Source organism: Monopterus albus, unplaced genomic scaffold (assembly GCF_001952655.1).
Source record: "Monopterus albus unplaced genomic scaffold, M_albus_1.0 scaffold18.1, whole genome shotgun sequence".
NCBI lineage: Eukaryota > Metazoa > Chordata > Actinopteri > Synbranchiformes > Synbranchidae > Monopterus > Monopterus albus.
This window is the reverse complement of record NW_018127898.1, coordinates 9,429,982-9,450,179: the sequence shown is the minus strand read 5'-3', so window position 1 is coordinate 9,450,179 and position 20,198 is coordinate 9,429,982. Positions and strand designations below refer to the sequence as shown.

General features: G+C 39.9%; 1 protein-coding gene across 2 annotated transcripts in view; it reads right to left on the bottom strand.

Moving 5' to 3' along the window:
* Window positions 1–4,978: 4,978 nt before the first annotated feature.
* The window catches only part of cntn6 (contactin 6), a 165,949-nt gene continuing 150,729 nt past the window's right edge, over window positions 4,979–20,198 (bottom strand). For both annotated transcript variants that reach the window (XM_020592952.1, XM_020592951.1), the window contains 3 exons: window positions 10,124–10,236; window positions 9,267–9,435; window positions 4,979–7,956 (listed from right to left, as the gene is read on the bottom strand). In XM_020592952.1, the coding sequence (XP_020448608.1) occupies window positions 7,868–7,956; window positions 9,267–9,435; window positions 10,124–10,236 (371 nt within the window). In that variant the 3' untranslated portion in view covers window positions 4,979–7,867. The remainder of the gene's footprint in view (window positions 7,957–9,266; window positions 9,436–10,123; window positions 10,237–20,198) is intronic.

Here is a 20,198-nt window from a genome sequence, read left to right as displayed (position 1 = left end):
TTGTGGCATTCATGTGGACAGCAAAGTAAGAATTTCATTGTACAGGGAAACATGTTTCCTAACTGTGCATATGACAAACAAACACTTTGACCTTTGATCAGAGGGACAGCTCAGGTCGGCTATTTTGGGGACAAGCTCAGAGAGGCCAAATTGAGATGGTTTGGACATGTGCAGAGGAGGAACAGTTGTTATATTGGTAGAAGGATGTTGGAGAAGGAGTTGCCAGGCAAGATATTAAGAGGAAGGCCAAAGAGGAGATATATGGATGTGCTAAAAGAGGACATGAAGTTAATTGGGGTGAGAGTAGAGGATGCTAAGGATAGAGTTAGGTGGAAACAGATGATTTGCTGTGGCGACCCCTAACAGGAACAGCCGAAAGAAGAAGAAAGATGAAGATGATCAATTTCACTTCCTTTCCATTGTTGTTTTCTTATTGTTCTTCAGAACAGAGAATGCTGCAATGTTACCATGTGGCCATTAAAATGCATTTGGTTCCCTGTTCTCATGCTTCCCAGCCTACACTCTTGTCAGGAAAAATGCAAATAGATCTGTGACTATGATAATAGGTGGTCTGAGCAGGTGTTATCATTATTGCTATTTCAGGTCAAAACGAGCACCAAATTGGCACTGCGCTTCCTCATTAGCATACACGTGGTCTCAACTACACCTCTCCTCAAACCTTAGTGTAAGCACATTCATTCATGGCAGGAAAATACTGTACCAAACACACCAGTGCTCAAAAATGTAGACATGAGCCCGAGGAAAACTGCAGAACAACTGCAAATGAAGCAACACAGAAATTGCGCTGGCAGTAAAATAGAGCCTGGGGTCTTTTCTTGTGAACTTGGGAGGAGAGCTCTACAGGCTGCCTGTCAGCTGTACCGTGGTGCTTGGAGAGGGCTCATGGTCTTTTTAATTCCCAGCCAATCTTCTGTCCATCACACCACTTTATCCCTTCTCTAGAGCTCAGCTCAGGTCCACACACTGTCACTTTTCTGACATATCTTGCAGCCTACACCTCGACAATACCAGAAAATATTGTCAGTTCCTCCCCACCCCCAACTCACTTTCAGTATGAACAGCAAATCATATTTTCCAACTGGATGTAGGAACAGAGCCACCTGCCTGCCTCTCCACTCCAATCCACTTTATTTTTTACTTTTGTTAGCAGTGGGTTGGTGGGGGTACCTAGAATAAAATTAGAGCTCATGACAGATTTCTCCATCTTTATCAGATCACCCAAGCAGTTTCTTCATACTGTCCCGGATGTTGATAGTAATAAGAGGTGGATTCAAAGCAACACAACACAGTACAGCCCACCAAAGGTAAAGAAGCCCCTCCTTGAGCACTATCACTCTCAGGGGATTTCCATGAATAAAGGATTAGCTGCAAGCCATGAGTCAAGCTCTGGTTCTTCCAGTTGCTTTACATATTTAAGGCCAAATTTTGCACCAGCAGTCCAGGTGGCTTAAAGTCAAAGGAGATTGTAGAGTAAATTCTTGACATGTAAGCTCTATCAAGTGTCTAGTTTGTCCACTTTAAATGATGTGTCAGACACGTTGAGCTAAATATACATGTACATATCACACTGTTAAAACTGACTTTATTGGCACAGAATTTATCTTTCTGACTTTCTAACTTGTTTAGCTGTCATCTTAAAATAAACCAAGTACAGACAGGTAACAACTTCATGGAAAATCCTGAATAAACGAGTGGAAATAGAGGGTTACTGATTAATTTGCTGATTATATGATTTTTCCCTTTATTCACACAATGTCAACTGTTGGGAAAAATGCCCATTTTGACCTACCAGAGTCAGAGGTGGTCTCTTCAAATGTCCTGTTTTGTCAAACTAACAAATCCAAACATATTCAGTTTATTATCATGCATGACAACAAAGAAAGACATCAGTTCTTTACAATAAAGAAGGTGGAACTAGAAAATGTCAGTGACTTTTGCTTTAAAATAGTCACTGGTTAATTTTCTATTAACTAATTGACTAATGGTTGCAGCTCTAGCTTACTCAATTGCCTAATGAGTACGAATTGTAATGATTCTGTCCTGTCGTCGGCTTCTGTTCTCATGCTTTTGTTTTGACACAATGACCACCGAGTACTGGCTTGCCCTTCTGATTCAGAATGTTTTCTGTGTTTGGACTATCGGACTCCCCTCTCTAACTTCTCGGTTTTGGATTCCTTAGCTGTGTGAGTTTGCTGGTACTGACCCTGGATTGTTAATATGGACTTGGATTATGTTTTTGGACTACTGCACTGTATGCTCTTACCTGTGCTCAGTAAAGCTAAAGCACTATAATTGAGTTCACCCTAGACATCATCGGCAGCTTTACGCACTGATCCCAACAATGAATAACTGTTTGGGGGTGATCCCAGATAGTGACTTAAAACAGGTTAACTTCGTTGTAAAAATGAACGTTTTTCAACTTGCCAAGGTAAAGTCTGTCCTCAATCATAAGAATCTGGAGAAGATAATTCATTGTTTTATTGGTTAAAAATTGGACCACTGTAATTGATTGTATGTTGGAACCAATCAACGTTTTTTTTCTCGTCTCCAGCTGACTCTTACCTCTTACCTAACACCTCCAAGTGTATACATATATCTTGTATTCTCTACTTTCTCGACTGGCTTCCAGTTTGTTTTAGAATTGATTTGAAAAATGTAATGGTTACATTTAAAGGCCTTAATGACCTGTTCCCTTCTAACTGGACAGAACTCTTAACCCTTCACAAGCATGACCAGGCACTCTGGGGCTCAGGAGGTAGAGCAGGTCATCTCCTACCCAGAAGATTAGCGGTTTGATTCCCGGCTTGTCAAAGTGTCCTTGAGCAAGACACCGAACCCCCAGTTTCTCCCAGTGATGACACCAGTGCATGAATGCGTGAGTGCTTGGGAGTGTGAATGGGTAAACGGCCAAATAGTGTGAAAGTGCTCTGGGTGTGCTGTGATGCATAGAGGCGTGGTGTACAAGTATAAGACCATTTACTGGTCAGCTTCTTCTAGGTGTGATAACACCTTTGCAATGGTTGCTCCCAAATTGTGGAACTATATACCACTGAACATTTGTTCTATCACAGATCGGGAACTTTTCAGGTCCAAACTAAAGGACCTTTTTATTTACACTGGTTTTTACTCCCCAATGGTGTCCTGGCACCTTTTTTTTTTACTCAGCCTATTTTTACTTTAAATTTGTGTACCGGTATATATTTTGCTATTTTATTTATGCTATTTATATATACTTGTTTTATCTCATTCTGCTATTTCTATTTGATCACGGTAAAGCACTTTGGACAACTTCTAGTTGTTTTAAAATGTGATATACTGTAAATAAAGTTTGATTGATTTTGAATATATTTTGGAAGAATGACATTTCCTCCCCCAGACAGAGGAGTACTGAAGCTGTTCTGGAGACACTTTACTAAAAAATGTATGCTGTTCACTTTATGTTAGTCTTTCCTTTAATTTGTTACTCAGCTGTACGCCCCACTATGGCGGACAGTAAATCAATTTCTTCATGACACAAAGATTATGGACTAAGATAGGAAAGCTTTTGGTAAAAGCTCTGAGGAAAGTCATACTGCTGCTGATTTTATCTTCCAAGACTAATGACTAAGGGATAAACTGTCTAATCCATCATATATTTAAATGACTTAACCAGGATCTTTACTATTTATGCCAACTTTATAAGTGTATGTACATGACTTTGATTAATGATTCTGACTCTCTACATACCAGGTGATATTATGAAAATGAAAGTAAGTCTTTTGTTTGGTAAGATGGTGCTTTTCATGTGATGAATAATCATATAAATTCTTTTTAAAGTATTACATATACATCATATATTGTATTGCATTGTGCTAAGAGGTGTTTTTATTAGTTTGTCGGTTCCATTTATATCAGTGAGGCTAGGCTAAATAACAGAATCAGCTCTCTGTGCAGCCCAGTTCAACAGCAGCACAAACACCAGCCTCCAAAATGGTCCTACAGTTGAATCAACACCTCTATAAAAGTTTGAACAAAAAGCAAACATTGCCACCTTCAAATAGGAGAGTTTATTGCAGGACTGTTAGATTAAACTGACAATTGAATATATATAAGTGTGTGTGTGGCCTTGTTGTTCTATACTTGCATGGCCCAAAATCCATGAGTTACTATCTTCATGGCGGCCAGAAGTCACTTGTGGGGACCGGAGGCTGGTCCCCACAATGTAATTTGTCAAATTTTCTAAAAATGATGGGGTGTAATGTTAAAAAAATTGCCGACTTTGGTTAAGGTTAGGCAAGTAGCAGTTCTGGTTAAGGCTAGGGTAAGTCTCCTGGAAATGAATGTAAGTCTATGTAGGGACCTGGTAAATGACAAAACCAAAGATGTGTGTGTATTCATATCAATACTGTACATAGCATAGTTGGGTGAAACAGTTGAACTAACTCCACTGAAGACTGTCTGTTGGGGTATTGTAGAGTCAGGTCAAATGGTCTCAAAAAATCGTGTCTTCCCCACACTGACAAATTTACAGCAAACTGTGTGAATCAATCAGGACTCAGAGTTTCAACTCCAGAAAAAATAAATAAAACAAAGTCAGGTGTTGTAAAAAATATGGGCCGGGTTCATCCTCAAGATGTATAATCTAATGTTGTCTGTATCTTATGAAATATTTTCTCTCTTTAAAACTTATCTGAGGAATTGTGTTGAGTCTGGTATGTGGTACTCCACTTCTGGAAGCTGCTCTTTTGCTAATTTTTTTTCTCGGCCTTGAGGGAAAACATCTCCACCTTTGTTTCACTAGTACAACCTATTACAGCCCCACACGATAAGAAGCATTCAGTACACTTACCACAATTGCTGTGATTCTCCACTGCAAACATCATAGTACATTGGAAGTCTCCTGAGACCAAGGGAAAAAAGTCAGAGCACGTCCACTGATTAAAGCATTTCAATGTGAAAAATTTATTAAGTCTCGCCATCTCACAGAGATATCATTATATAAATACAATGGTATTACATAACAACTTGCAGTTTTAGTTACAGAAAGCAGATTAACAATAAATGAGCTTAAATACAAAGTTGAGACATCATAATTTGATATTATATTGGAAAACTGAATAAGAAAATGTAAAGGGATTTCAGGTTTTGAAAGCAACAGGTTTGGACTGGTATACAGTAGAGTTCATGTAGAACTGTAGGATGTTTATAAATTGCTTACAGCAAACAATACTAACGGTGCTAGTAAAATGTATTTAGAAAAAAATAACATTTTTAGCATTTCAGTCATTAAAATTAAAAATAAAGTACACAAAAAGGCATGCGGGACAAACAGTTCTGCTCTCTGAAGTATATCATTTCAACACCGGGGTTTCCTCCTTATTTCTTACTTTTTACAGATGTGTTGTGAACATGTCTTGTGATCAGTATGTAAAAACTTAATAATAAAATGTGGTGTCCCCATAATGTTGCACATGTTGAAATAACTGACCCTATGAGTGTCATTACAAAATAATAAAAAATGGCTATGCATAGCAAACACATCCCAAATGCAAAATATTACAGTAGCCTGTTTGAATAGTTCATCATTGCAGCTTTTGTGAACTCACTTTTATACCTTTAAATAATCACTAGTGAAATGTATAAAAGCAGCAACTAACTGAAAACCGGCCTCCTACAAATTATGTACAGCTAGAACTATTTTGTATCAGGCAGCTACGTCTTGGTGGGAACATAATAATGTTGTATCATTATCTGAAAAATATTTAATGTTTTTATTTTTAACATGATAATTTGTCCTGTACTAAAGCAGAGTTAAGGTAAGTTAAATAGCGAGCTATGAAAGTGTTTTTTTTCAAAAATGTCCTATTCATATTGGACAAAAATTGTATGTAGGTTCTTTGATCAATTCATACTTGTGCAACTAGGTGAAAGGCAGTTTCATTTTTCAATTTATGTTATGAGTTTATTGTTATGATGGAGGCTAATGTTTAACAAAAACACAGGAGAACTTTTACACATACCAATTCTTCATTTTTTGAAGTTGTAATACATTTATGTGGGAGGTATTTTTTGTTTGACCTTTTTATGCCATCATTTTGTAAATTTCCTCACTACAACTTTCTTCACATAAAACTCTTACTAATAAGTTGATAACATTCTATAGTCTATGTGTGATATGCCTACCCTTTTGCAAAATAATTGCAATCTATATATTTTAAAGACTGGTTAACAGCAGGCTTGAAAAATATTAACTATGTAAGGCAAAGCAGAACTTCTGGAGCACTTTTTCCAATGGGCATTCCATTTTAGTAACAAATCCAAATGTTCAATGTTTTCTTGCATAAAATCAGCAGAGAAGAAAATTACAGCTGTTATGACTCTGGGGATGATGTAGGCTGTGTTTAAGCTGTTAATCATGATTGCCAGGATTGTGTATTTGGATGGATTTGGTGACACCTGTGGCAAGGTTTGGTTACACATCTTACCTAAACAGTTTGATACAGAGTGAAACATGGAGTGCTGAATGTGTAGGCAACAGCAGCAGCACTGCTAACTAGTATGGGACACAACAGTATATTTAATAATCCAGCAATAGTAATAGATGAGCCGATTACTGATCTCTTATTAAATGTTTTCACCATGTTCCACTGCTTGGGCTGTATTACCCATTAAGTTAAAACTAATTTAAAGGGTTACTCATTTCAGACACCAAAAACTGTTTATGGGTCACGGAAAGTATTACTTTATATGTGGAAAATAGCTATACAAAGTCTTTTGTGGCTAGAGAGGGGCCTGTTAATGTCACGTCAGCAGTGTAAATTAGGTCTTAAGACAAAAAGGGGGAAAAAAAAGTAAAGTCAGTCTGCTACTCATCTCTGCTTGAGGCTACATTAGCTGGACTAGCATAAAACGCTCAAATTTCTGACTGAACTCTCAGTTGTTGAATTTCATTGCTTGTAATGTAGGCAGGTTTTCACAAGGAGGAAGAATGTGTTCAATAAAAAGACAATATCTCTGGTTCAGCTGCATCAACATCTACTGTGGCTGACAGTGTTACAGAATGTTAAATTGGTGGAGTACTCTTTAAAGCCATGTTTGGGGGACGCTTCCCATGATACTTGCACAACTTGTAACTGACATTTTGAAAAATGTAATTTTTTACTCTATCGCTGAGATTTAGACATGAAAATCAATCCATTTGAGTTGATTAGCTTAGCTCGGTAAACAGCTCGGTATATAGACTGGGAAGAAAAGCTAGAAAAAATAATTGTTAAAATGTCAAATTCTTTACCAACAAAGAAAATTAGCTTTGGCCAGTAGTAAAAAAATGTCAAAGATTTACATGTTAATTCCAAATGAAAAGCACAAAGTAAACTGCGCTGAACCCTCCATTTTCAAACAGCATGAATGTAGTTAGTGAAGTAAATATAACTGGTCTGTAACATTCAATGAGGTCGCAGCAAACCAAGAAAACACTTGGAACTTGAGGCAAAAATGGTGGAAACCAATGGCGGAGTAGGGAAACTGGAACATGAACCTGTGCTTGAGTTCATTTTAGAACTAAAGATAAGAAATTCATCTTTCTGTGTTTATCAAACACATAGATCCTAGAGGATTGCAGTGGTCCTGAAAATAGGCAAATGAAAGTGTGTTGTAACTGTGCTGCTGCTTGTGCATACCAGTCCAACAACAAATTTGCAGGCATCTGACAACCTGTCAGAATGCTCCCATCCTCAGGTTTGGGTTTGCAAGTCAGTGGCTGAGCAACTTTCTAGTTAGCAGCGCATTCCACAAATTGTACATACAGAAGAGAATCATAAACTGCATTCACTCTATTAACTAGAGTTAAATACAAAGGCATCAAAAGCTACAAGATGAACATAAAAAATAAAAAACAGATCATAAAACAGATGATCCTCATTGGAACTGGACACACACATCCTTTTGAGTTAAGACCTAGGAATAAAAGAAAAAAGTTAATTTCAGCAAAGAGACATTTTCCTGAAAACCTTTGTGATAGGCAATCATGTAGATTTATAGAGAATACACTTCCAAGTATAATGGTTTTGAAGAATAAGTGCTATAAAATTTCAAGTGAGTCATCGCATTCATTACAGTTGAGTTATGGTCATTTAGTTTATCTTGTTGCTGCTGCTCCTGTAAGCTAAATCCTTTCACATCTTATACTGCAGCCTCAATTGAAGATGGTATATCTGCTTTCTAAATGTATTTATAATTTCAAAATATTTGACCAATTATGGGAAACCGACTTTCAGTGTGTATGAAATCAATAGCAAACAAAAAAGAATAAAACAAAAGAAAACTGCAATTTTAGATTAAAAAAAAACTGGGCTTAATAAAATTTGAAATAAGACTCATGAGAGGGTTTTGCTAAATCAAGATGTGAAATAAAACACAAACAACAAGGAATTCAAAATCAGACCTTTGGTGAGCTTAGTATAAACATGTTAAGTGTTTCCTAAATGAGCAGTGTGATGCTATCCTCTCCAAAACGGAAGAGCTTCCTTAGCCAAACAAACTGCCCAAATTTCCACCAATGCTATCCTCTCCAAAACGGAAGAGCTCCCTTAGCCAAACAAACTGCTCAAAGTTCCACCGAATGTCACTAGAATATGTTAAAGCTTTGGGGAAACGCACTTATTTGCTTTCTGAAAGCTACAATATGCTTCTCAAGAGTATAAGCAAACTGCTGCACTCCACCCATTACTGCTTCTCTTGTTCTTTTGCATTTCATCCAGATCTTTGCCTACAGCACATCCTTGATGTGTTCACTGCCTCGGCTAATGCAGGAATTTGAAGTTTGCTACCTCTCCATTCCTGCATTACCCTACAGTCAGGCTAACTGTTTCTACCTGTTTCCATTCCTTATGCTAAAGTAAGTAGCTAAATCCTGATTATGATACTTAATATTCAGACACCAGTTTGATATTGATCTTGATATCTTACTCTCAGTTAAGCAGTTAAGCATACTTCCCACCATGTTGAACTACTCCATTATGTTTTTGAGGCCACCTGCTAGCTAACAGACAAACAAGACTGAAACATTTTGTCTTCCTTTCCTATTGGTATGGTGCAGTTTAATTAGAATTTGTATGTGTATTCTGAATGCCTTGTTCAAGCGCCGGTAAAGCTGTTGAACAGTATCAGTCACAGTGAGGATTAGTTACACAGTGCACCCATCCCACTGCTCCTCTGCTTAATTCCAACTCTATTCATTTCCATGCTGCAGAGTGGTTAAAACTTACTGGACATCTTTGGTATGTGGATGGGGCCACTGCTCGTGCCATCACCTCCTTCAGTCAGAGCTTTGATCTCAATGAGATAGTCCTCTCCAGAAGGGATTTCCAGTTCCACACTGGTCTTATTGGTTTCCAGTACAGTAGTCCTGCCATGCCATTTCTGACGGTAGACAACCTGGAGGAGAGTGTGGATCCCAGAGGAAACATCTGATTCATTTGCCATAATAATCAACTTTTCAGCACACAGTTTTGTGACATCTCTTGACACATTAAACTTATGTGTGAAAATCAAATCAGAAACCTGAAAGCAGGAGATGGACTGTATATGCAGCCCTGCTCATTTTGTGGAGCTCTGTTGCAAGGGAGGATACAGTGCATATACATGGGAATTACTGAATAATTTGCCAAAGTCAATTCTCTGACATGAAAGTCAAAAAAATATACACTTTTTAATCATTTCTAAATGCTTATATTTTTCATACTTTGAAACTAAAGGTACAAGTTGGCTCACTATGTCACACATTTCTTTTGAGATCTAAAATCAAATATTGAGCTTTTTGTGGAAAGCACTGTAAAAATCAGTGTTTTCTACACAAATATGTAAAGTAGATAAAGTATGATTTACTGTTGCACTGGTTACAAAAAGCTGAATTCCCTCTGTGGTGTGATGCCTTTCATTTTATCACCTGGAACAGATCTTTTAATTTTGAAAGGCCAGACAGGGCCAATCCATAATGTAACATTGGAGTGCTGAGGTCTATCTTTCCACTGCAATGAGAAAGCCATTTATTGGGATGACAGCTGCTGAGCCTCTATTTGTTTCCCCTGTTGTGGAGTTGCTGCTGTTATTTTGACAAACTCACCTTGTATCCTGTCACCTCAGACTCATTTTCCATTGCTTTGACATGTTCCCAATTTAGAAAGATCTTAGAGTTGGTCAGGTTCCACTCAATATTCCCTGGAGACTGACTTGGTGCTGCAAGATATGCAATTATATAGACACAAGTTTCACATATGAATGCATGAACCAATGTCATTAATGGTATTTTCTGAACTAACTCTGCAGTCAGCCTTGAATTAGGTGTTGGGTGTTGAAGCACAATGCACTTCATACAGTATGATATACTGTACCCTTCAACATACAAGAGAAAAACAAAGGGAAAGAAAAATAGAGAATACATGCTCTTTGATTACCCTCTCATTTATGTGTGATAAAAACACAGCTAATAAGAATATAATGAAAAGTTCACCCTGAAGCAGCACAAAAGTCTTTACTGCATCACATTTCAGTGAGCAGCCTTACAGTGATTCTAACTAAGGCAGTATGGCCGTTTTGGCCTCAGTAATTATCTTTAGTATAAAATGACAGAACAACAAACAACATTTAATAATATTAAACATAAAATGTGTAGGGGCGACATAGCGGCCCAGCAAGAAGGTTCCCGGGTTCGAGTCCCAGCCAACCCGATGCCTTTCTGTGCGGAGTTTGCATGTTCTCCCTCTGCCTGCGTGGGTTCTCTCCGGGTGCTCCAGTTCCCTCCCACAGTCCAAAGACATGTATGTTAGGTTGATTGGCGACACTAAAAATTAGACTTCATCCGGAAGGGTGTCCGGCGTAATACATGCCAAGTTTAACATGTGAATTGTCAGTTGGGTGGCAACTGATGGTTCGCTGCAGTGACCCCTAAAGGGAGCAGCCGGAAGTAGAATAGGAAAAATAAAATGTGTAACAGGAAACAGCAAACAAATATAACAAGCTACTATTTGAAGCTGATAGAGGACCTGCATGCTTGATAAGGAACGGTCTGAGTAGGGGGAGGACAATAGATGAGTGAGTAAATGAACTAATGAATATGACAAAAAGGAGAAAATACTAAAACTAAAATAAGTAACTAAATAATATATAAATAACTAAAAAATATGAGTGTTTTATGAGGGACTGGAAGATGTTTTGTAACTACACTGAACATACTACTACTAATAACTATGACTAATAATACAGATTGATTTAATTCATGTCTGCTCAATGTGTCCTGAGGCTGCAATAAGGCCACTGTGGTATATTGAAGTTCATGTATGTCATTTTAATAAGTTAAGGTAAAAGGAAATCCTTAAGTATCTCAATAAATAGCACAGTCTCAAAACAGTAAAAAGAAATGCAAATGCAGAGATGTTACATAAATTAATTTTGGAAACTGAATTAAAACTACTGTAATGCATTAAAACAAGATGGGAAAGTGTCCTGTATGGCAGTGCCAAGTTAATGTGACAAACTAATAGTCTGCAAATCAAATCAGCTAAATTTGGCAGAGAAACTGTTATCTGTGATTAATTAGTTATGTCTGTGAATGTCCAGAAGAGAGAGCTTTCCTTCTTCATTCCTGTTAAAGATGCCAGAGAGTGAGAACCATGTGTGACATCTGCCTTGATTTTTTTTCCTTTTTCAAGGTGTAACATTTGGAGGCACCGCTGTGATTGAAGGTGGCTAGGGCCAGTTTCCCAGACTACAGACATTCCTATCACTCATCATTCACCTCCTACATCAGCAGCAGCATGTAGCAGCCCAGCAGCAGTGTGTGGTGGTTCGTCTGTGGTGTGCAGTGGTCTAACTGCAGCTTGCAGTGGCCTGTCAGCAGTGCAGAGTGGTCCATCAGTGGTGAGTGACAGATCAGCAGCAGCCTGAGAAAGGGCAGCTCACATTGACCAAGGGCAGCGAAAGGAGCGACACTGGCACATGGAAACCCAAGGGACACAGCTTGACTTTCCACCCTCTGGCAGAGGGTCAAGCTACAATGAACAAAAGCCCAGAAGGTGTCTACAGTGACACTGCCAGCACAGGAGACGGAAGCTTTGATCTCACCATAAGAATGGATTCACTCGAGGACTTAAACTTTAAACTTAAAGTGATAGGAACATTGCACACTTTGACAAAAGATGTTCTCACTGAAATCTGTAATGTACTGAACACTGGGGGGTTAATGCAGATGAATTTATCTGGCAAAAGTCACTTATAAAACATCTGGACAGGGATGAGGTGAACGGACTAGAAAACGGGGGTTTGGATATATTATTTTTGTGTGTCTGTTCAGAGTAGCATCCCAAAGGATGCAGGTTGAAATGTAACACAGGAACAGGCCGTTCTACCCTCAGAACAGGAAAGATTGTGTAAAGAATTAGAAGCAGTAGCTCGAGCATTAAAGCTATCATTGCAGGAAAATCAAAATGCAGCACAGGGGTCAGTAATTACATGTGGGAACAACAGAGGCCAAGATCAAGCACAAACTCAGCAGCTCAAGTTTAAGATAGCTGGACAGGTTGGGGAGCCAGGGCAGAAAGACAAGCTTAGCTTCTCAAGCTTAGCTCTTAAAACTGAACAGGGCATCAGTAGGGGATATCCTGAAGCTGAGATAGTTGATGCAGTGGTAAGGGCCATAGCACCAAGGCTACAACTTTGTAGGTACCTCAAGGAAAAACCAGATCTGACCTTACCCACACTGAGGTGCATCCTTCATTTCCATTATCAGGAAAAGGGGGAAACAACTGTACAAACAGTTAACTTCATAATTCCAGGGCAGCAAAGAAAGCCCACAAAATTTTGTGATCAGTGCCCTTGAGTTGAGAAAAAAGATTCTTCTCACCCCCCAAGAAGCTCATTCAGCTTTAACATATGACCCAGACCTGGTGTCATATGTGCTTCTACACACACTGTCCTTCTAGGCCTACAGAATGACAATATCAGAAATGATCCCCTACCACATATGCAACAGACTTGTAATGATGAACTGCTTATTGAGAAAGTGAACATCACTTGTGCAAATGAGACAGAGAGACAAATGGAGTGATGAATCAACTGAGAAGAAAAAGAAAGAACTAAAAGATGTGTTGAATGAACTGAGAGAAATGCACTCAGATACGGCTGTAGTAAAGACTAACTGCTGAAGTTGCACAGATCAAAGATGCTATTTGACAACTACCGCCAGTTGTACAGGAGTATGTCCCTTCCCCTCAGTTTCAGCAGCTACTGAAACATTTCTGACCTCTCCCAGGGCCCAGAGTAAGAGGTGATGCAGCACAATGCCAGCAGCAGTTTGCCAGAGAACGTTATCCATACTCTTCATCCCATGCACATCAGAGAAAATGTTTTGGCTGTCAACAGAACAGTGTTGAGTACTGCATTCATTGTTACAGATGTGGTAGCAGTGAGCACTTTCTTGCTGGGTGTAGAGTCAGTGATACCCAGCCAGAAAACATTTAAATGAGAGAGGGTTACCCCTGCAGGACAGGGAGTAACCGGGAGCAGTAACATGTGCCAATAGCAGCACTGTTGTGCTACTGGAACATGCTGAAAGTTGAGTTTGCTTTTCTTGCAAGACAGGCACCTACTGCTCCAAGATATAAGTCAGATAAATGTCCCATAACAACCACACACCATAGAAAGATAAGCTACATCAGCTAGTTGACTTAGTGGGGAACCAGTGTGTCAATGATTGCTACATCCAAGGCTGCAAGACTCGGAATTGGTGCATGAAGCTACTGACAATGTCGTGGGTGAACTCTATTATATTGCCAGATGAGGTAAAACAGAAAATGAACTGAGGTGCGGGTCACAAATAACAGAACAAAATGCAGGAGTCCAGAAAACATAATCAAGTCGATCCGGGGTCAGAGCTAGAAAAACAGACACAAGGGGGGGAAAAAAACACTGGAAAGTCCGAACATGGGTTTAGTGCAATCTGGCAGCTTTTCGGTGGGGGGAAAGCTGCCTATAAAGGGGAGAAAACAGGTGAAAACAATGAGTGCTGATTAAAGTAAAAAGTCTGAAACTAAGGTGAAACAGAAACAGGAAGTAATGTCAAAATAAAAGCATGAAAACAGAAACAGGCAGGACAGAATCATGACAGACTCAGGCATTATGAGATACTGGCTCTCAAGTCTCTCTTGTGAGTGAAAAATGGATTAAAACATATTTGCCACACAAGGAGCTAAGGGATGTGTCAGATGTATGGACTTGATGACTTGAAAATAGCAGCTGCAAATGGAGAGAACATGCCACATATAAGCTGGATAGTGACTAATTCTAGGCTAGCTACTGATGGTTCAGCTGCAGAGGAATTGCTTCTCATAGAACAAATAATCACAAGGGCTGTTCAGCACTTAAAGGGGACAAACAGAGAACAGTTACATGCAATTCTTGAACCTAATTTTCCTATCCTGGAAAAGACCAGCATTTCTGGTTTCACTGACTTAGTGAGTGCTGAACCATCATATGAATAAGTTGTAAGAACAAAAGCACCACTCTGATCAGGTTGAGTGCAGAGTAAAGGCACAATCTCCAAAAAGAGATGTCACACTCCTCTTTGAACCAGACCTCAACCCTCAGTGGGCTGAAGGACTGGATTTTTGTGAAATGCCGATAACTTTGAGAAGTGGAGTACCGAGTTACATTGTGCTTGATGTCCAGAATCCCACTGATATTGATATTATGCTGACATGAAAAATGGTGGTAGGCACCTTAAACCAAATGCAAGGTATATACCCAGCTAGTGTTTTGGAGAAATGCTCCCCCTCTGCTCCAGCATCAGTGAACAATATCAACGTGGGCAGTGAAAAACCACTGTACAAAGCGATAAAAGATTACGTGCATAACCATATCCCTCAGGGGTAAATACAGAAGTCTGAGTCATATATCCTTTCATTGAGTTGGGCCCATGACACCGAGAAGGTTCAACAGTATGTTCCAGTGTCCCAGAACCACCCCCCCCCCCTTTGCCTGTGACTGCACCCACACACTCAACACACAACCCTTCATCTATTCAGGTTAATTCATGCTAACTGTTACCAAACAGTCACTAGCACTAGCAGACATTTCAATTGCTGTTCTAGCCAGCAAAAAATTGAAATAACTCACCAAATATTTAAAGTAGTTCAACAGTATCAGAAACCACCCTGTGTTAGTATTCACTCTAACAAACCAGTCAAACCTCTACTATGCCCTCATGTTAGCTTGCTCATGCTAATACCAAGAAGTATCAAACACTATTACTAAGCCTGTCCTCTTAAACTAGTTTTTTTCAGCTTGACAGGCATATTCCTCACATATGTTGCCATTTACAAATCACTTACCTATTTTTACCCCATTCACACACCTTTCTTCTGTCCCAGAGCCACTCACTGGACCTTGGTGCCCTATCAGCTAAATTCCTAATTATCTGTCTTAGGCTCTGCCCTTTTATACCTAACAGAGAGACAGCTGACTTGGCTACACAATCCCTACAACCACCCTCCATTTGGCAGACTTTAACTTTCCAGCTATGCTCCTCTGCCTCCATGGCTATTTCAATTTCTTCCTCTCATAAGCTGTATCTACAGCATCCTCTCAGGAAACTGTAAGCTCAACAAAATACACAGTCCGCTGCTTCTGACAACAACACAAGGTCTGGTCTGAGGTTACTGCTGACTATCTCCTCAGGAACTATGAGCTGATTCCCTAAATCTACTTTAATTTGCCAATCTCTCCCTGCCTTTAGATGGCCTGCATCCTGTCTGTTCAAAATGACTTGCCTCCTGCCTTTTTCACCCTCACAAACAAACAAAATCCCCTTTGTTTCTTCTTCTTCTCCACTGAGTGAATCTAATCCTTCCTGCTTCATGTCCCACATTTCCTTCCAACTAGGTTTCTTCCTTTCTGCATCTTCCCATCTCATCGACTGTCCCTGCTGAGCCTGGGAGACTGCCTTTGCACATCTACCTACCCCTTCCTTCCTCCTAGTCTCCTCAGTAACTGTTCCTTCTGTCAGCTGCTGCTGCTTTACTCCAAGAAGGTTGTGATGTGCTTAAACCAAAACTACCACATCCGTGCTGTACTTGCCCTACAAGTTTAAGAGTTGCCGGAGCCTGCAACACTACCTCCTTCAGGTTCAGCTGATATTGTTGGTGCTGCACTCTGCACCACCGCATCCATGGATTCTGACAGTGTTATTTTCAGTCTAGCCTTAGCTCCAGACACTTCCTAATATACGTGGTAAACATTCTCTCTAGCTTCTCTGCCTTTGACATCGCAAAAGACCAAACTGCAGGCACCACAGTTTGAGTTTGCCTGGGAGTCCTGATGCCTCTGTGCTCTTAACCCCATCAGCTGCCTGCTGTCTCAAGCCCTGAATCTGCTCTTTATCACTAAGAGCTGCATCATGCCACCTACCGAAACCTTTGATTGGCTTCACTAACACTGTTGGAATCAGCTCATCATTTATACAAAGCCTTTTTATCTGGCAGCACACTATACAGACTATTTGAATGGCTTCACCTTCATTCTAGCTCACCAGAAGTTTGCCAAAACTCTTGCTGACAAGGTTTTCAATGACTACACTTTGAAATTTGGATTTCCAGCTCAGATACACCACGATTAAGGTGATGAGTTTGAGATCCAGTTATTTGCTCAATTGAAGAGGAACTGTGTGGTATTAGAGTCAAGGATGTCACTGTACCACCCCCAAGGAAAGGGGCAGGTGGAACAACCAGACCCTCTTACTGATACTAAAGACACTCACAGGGGAAGAGAAAACAAACTGGAAATGGTCACTAAATAAGTTCATATATGCTTACAACTGCACCAAGTCTGAAGTAATAGGGTTTTTGCCTTTCCACTTACTGTTTGGAAGGCCACCACAGTTACCATTTGATCTAATTTTTGGGTTTGCTTCTGAGAGTGGGAACACAGATCATCAAGCAATTATAGAGAAATGGAAATGGGGAATGCAGCAGGCTTATGGCAAAGTGCGGGTGAATACAAGAAAAACAACAGAAAGAAGCAAGCACAATGATAATGGAAAGATATGCAGCTCTAACCTGCACCCAGATGATCATGTGCTTGGCAAGAATGTGAGACCCAGAGGGGGCAAAGGGAAGCTCTGCAACCACTGGGAGGAGAGTATCTCTGTAGTGTTCCATCAGATGGGTGAAGGGATCCCAGTATACAAAGTTAAGCTAGAGCAAGGAAGAGGAAGGTGAAGAGTGCTACATCGGAATCTGTTGTTACCATGTGACCACCTACCAATTGAAGCTGGTTTTGGGACAAACACTAAACCCTACCAGCTACCCCCACCAAGAGCACAAATGTGGAAGAAGAAGAGGAGGAATAGGATGAATATGGATACTTCATGGAGCCTGTAACACACGTTCAAAGAAGACCACATAATGCACCTGCTGTGGAGAGAAACTGTGTTCTGACACACCAGAAAACTATAACCCTGGATCATTGGTGCTTGACCTGTTCCTGAGCCCAAGGAAATGCAGGAGCGGAAGGAGCCCCAAAGTCAGGAGGATACAGAGGAACAAGTCAATGATCATCATCAGTGTGAGGAACAACTGACTTATGTGAATGAAGAGGAGGAGGCACCACCCTCTCCACTCTTCACATCCAGCGAGGGTGCTGAGGGAAAGGAGCCAAGGTACCAGTGGCCAGGGAGAGACAGAATTCCAGTTTGCTACAGTATGGGCTGTGATCTGATGCTTCCTTAACCGTAACAGCAACTAGAAAGCCAAGATTTCAGCTAAGTAACCGGGTGGGGAGAAACAGTGCCAGCTTACTAACCTGTTTTCCTGTATGGTTATTATGAAAACAACAAGATAATGCTAGTCAAATGTAAACAGCAGTGTCAGCTCACTAAGGTTAGTGATTTCAGGTAGCACTGTCTGAACATAGTAAAAAGAAATGCAAATACACAGATGTTACATTTCATTTGAGAAACTGAATTAAAACTACTGTAATGCATTAGAACAAGATGTGAAAATGTCCTGTATGAAAGTGCCAAGTTGATGTGAGAGACTAACAGTCTGCAAATCAAATCTGCTAAATCCGGCAGAGGAACTGTTATCTGTGATTGATTAGTTATGTTTGGGCATCTCCAGAAGAGGGAGCTTTCGCCGTGGCAGCTTAATCCCTAATAAAGATCCCAGAGAGTGAGCACTGTATGTGTCTGTCTTGATTTTTTCCCCTTTTCAGGGTGTAACATGATCGCAACTTCAAATGCTGTCTTAAAACAATAGTCAGGTGTCCATATGTGCAGTACTGCACAATAAAAGAATAGTTTGGGAGTTTTTCAAGTTGGTGTGAAAAAATATTGATGATGAGAATAGGTCTTGACCTTTTTCACCTCTCCTACTCTCCGCACTGACCCTGAATGTTTACACCTGAAACGTCAATACGCTGCAAAAATTGAGGGACAAATTGCACGACTCTCATTCTGTAAAAACATGCACTCCAAAGTTCATCTGAGGCTCAGATGCAGCTTCAGGTGTCCCACTAAGCTAATTCAAGTCAGTATTTTTCAAAGTTGCAGTCTATTTAAGACAAATTTCCCTCTTTTAATTCCCTGGACAGTACCTCACTGTGCTGTGGTGGAGGGATATATTATAGTAGTTGAATGTAAGTTTTGGCTGTTGTTTACTACTGGAGTTGTACTCATAGATAAAGTGGAAACGAGTTTGTACATTGACAGCTGGAGTATTTTTGTGGTTTGTGATGTCGAGACACCAATAACACCCACTCCTGTGTTTGGATTATATTTATGCGGGTGTGACACCTCAGAGTGTGTGTTTCTCTTATTTATTCCTCTCTCATCTGCGTTTTACATGAAGGAGAACATGGTTCACATCTGTATTCATCCGGTGTGTTTTGAAAGAAACAACCAATGGGTAAAAGCGTTGCACAGATTTCACCTGAGAGATCCTGAAACAGCCAAAATGGACATAAAGATGCCGTTTGTAAAGCTGAGTGAGTTACATGTAAGTGGAGCCCATTTCCACAGTAGTAGAGGTGCTGTGAGAGAAACCCAGTGTGGCTGGCCATCACCAGTCGAGCTAACAACAGCTGATGAGGAGGTAAGTGAAAATAAATACATAATGTGCTGTTATTTATCAGTCAACCAAACTAAAGACCTGTATGTAAGATAATGTTCCTAAAAAATGCTGCAGTGATGACAGTTCACCCACAGTGTAACAGTGACACTGACTCAGCTTTATAGAAACAAATGTTATTGTATGTTGTTATACCTCACGTAGCCATATAATGATAACCAAGAGATTGCAGTATTGATTAAAGATGACTAAAAAGGCTGTGGGTAATAGAACTTACCCATTACTATTATAACGTATCCATCCGCCATCCTCTCTCATCTGCGTTTTACATGAAGGAGAACATGGTTCACATCTGTATTCATCCGGTGTTCATCCGGTTTACCAATGGGTAAAAGCGTTGCACAGATTTAGCTTAGTGGGACACCTGAAGGTGCATTTGAGCCTCAGATGAACTTTGGAGTGCATGTTTTTACAGAATGAGAGTGCAGTTTGTCCCTCTATTTTTGCAGCATAGTGACATTTCAGGTGAAAACATTCAGGGTTAGTGTGGAGAGTAGGAGAAGTGACAATTACTAAGACCTATTCTGATGTACATAGAGATACATCAGCACCAACTTGAAAGATCCCAGACTACTCCTTTAAGACAGGTTTTACAGGCCATTAAGAATTATGAAAGCCACCGTCAAAATTTATTTCCTCAGTGTTTTTATTACTCTTTAGGCATAAAAAGAAAAAAAAACTGAACTTGTTTTTTTTTTCTTGCAGTTTTCAAGGAGTTTTTCACTTGTCCACTCAGGTGGACTGCGTGCCTTTGAGATTTTAGAAGAAGAATTTCACAAAACAAAGGAAAAATTATATGTAAAAACTGTGAAATGATATTTCAAATTTTGTTACTAATGTGTTTATATACTTTAACAGTTTTTGACACTGTTCAGTGCATTGAACCTCACTCCTTACTCTATTCCTCTTCCTCCCTCCCTCCTTCCCTTTATCCCTCATTCAGCCACCAACTTTTGACTTCTAATCCCCTCCCTACTGTCTCCCACCCACACTGGACCCCCACCAATGTTCTTACAGCAGGAA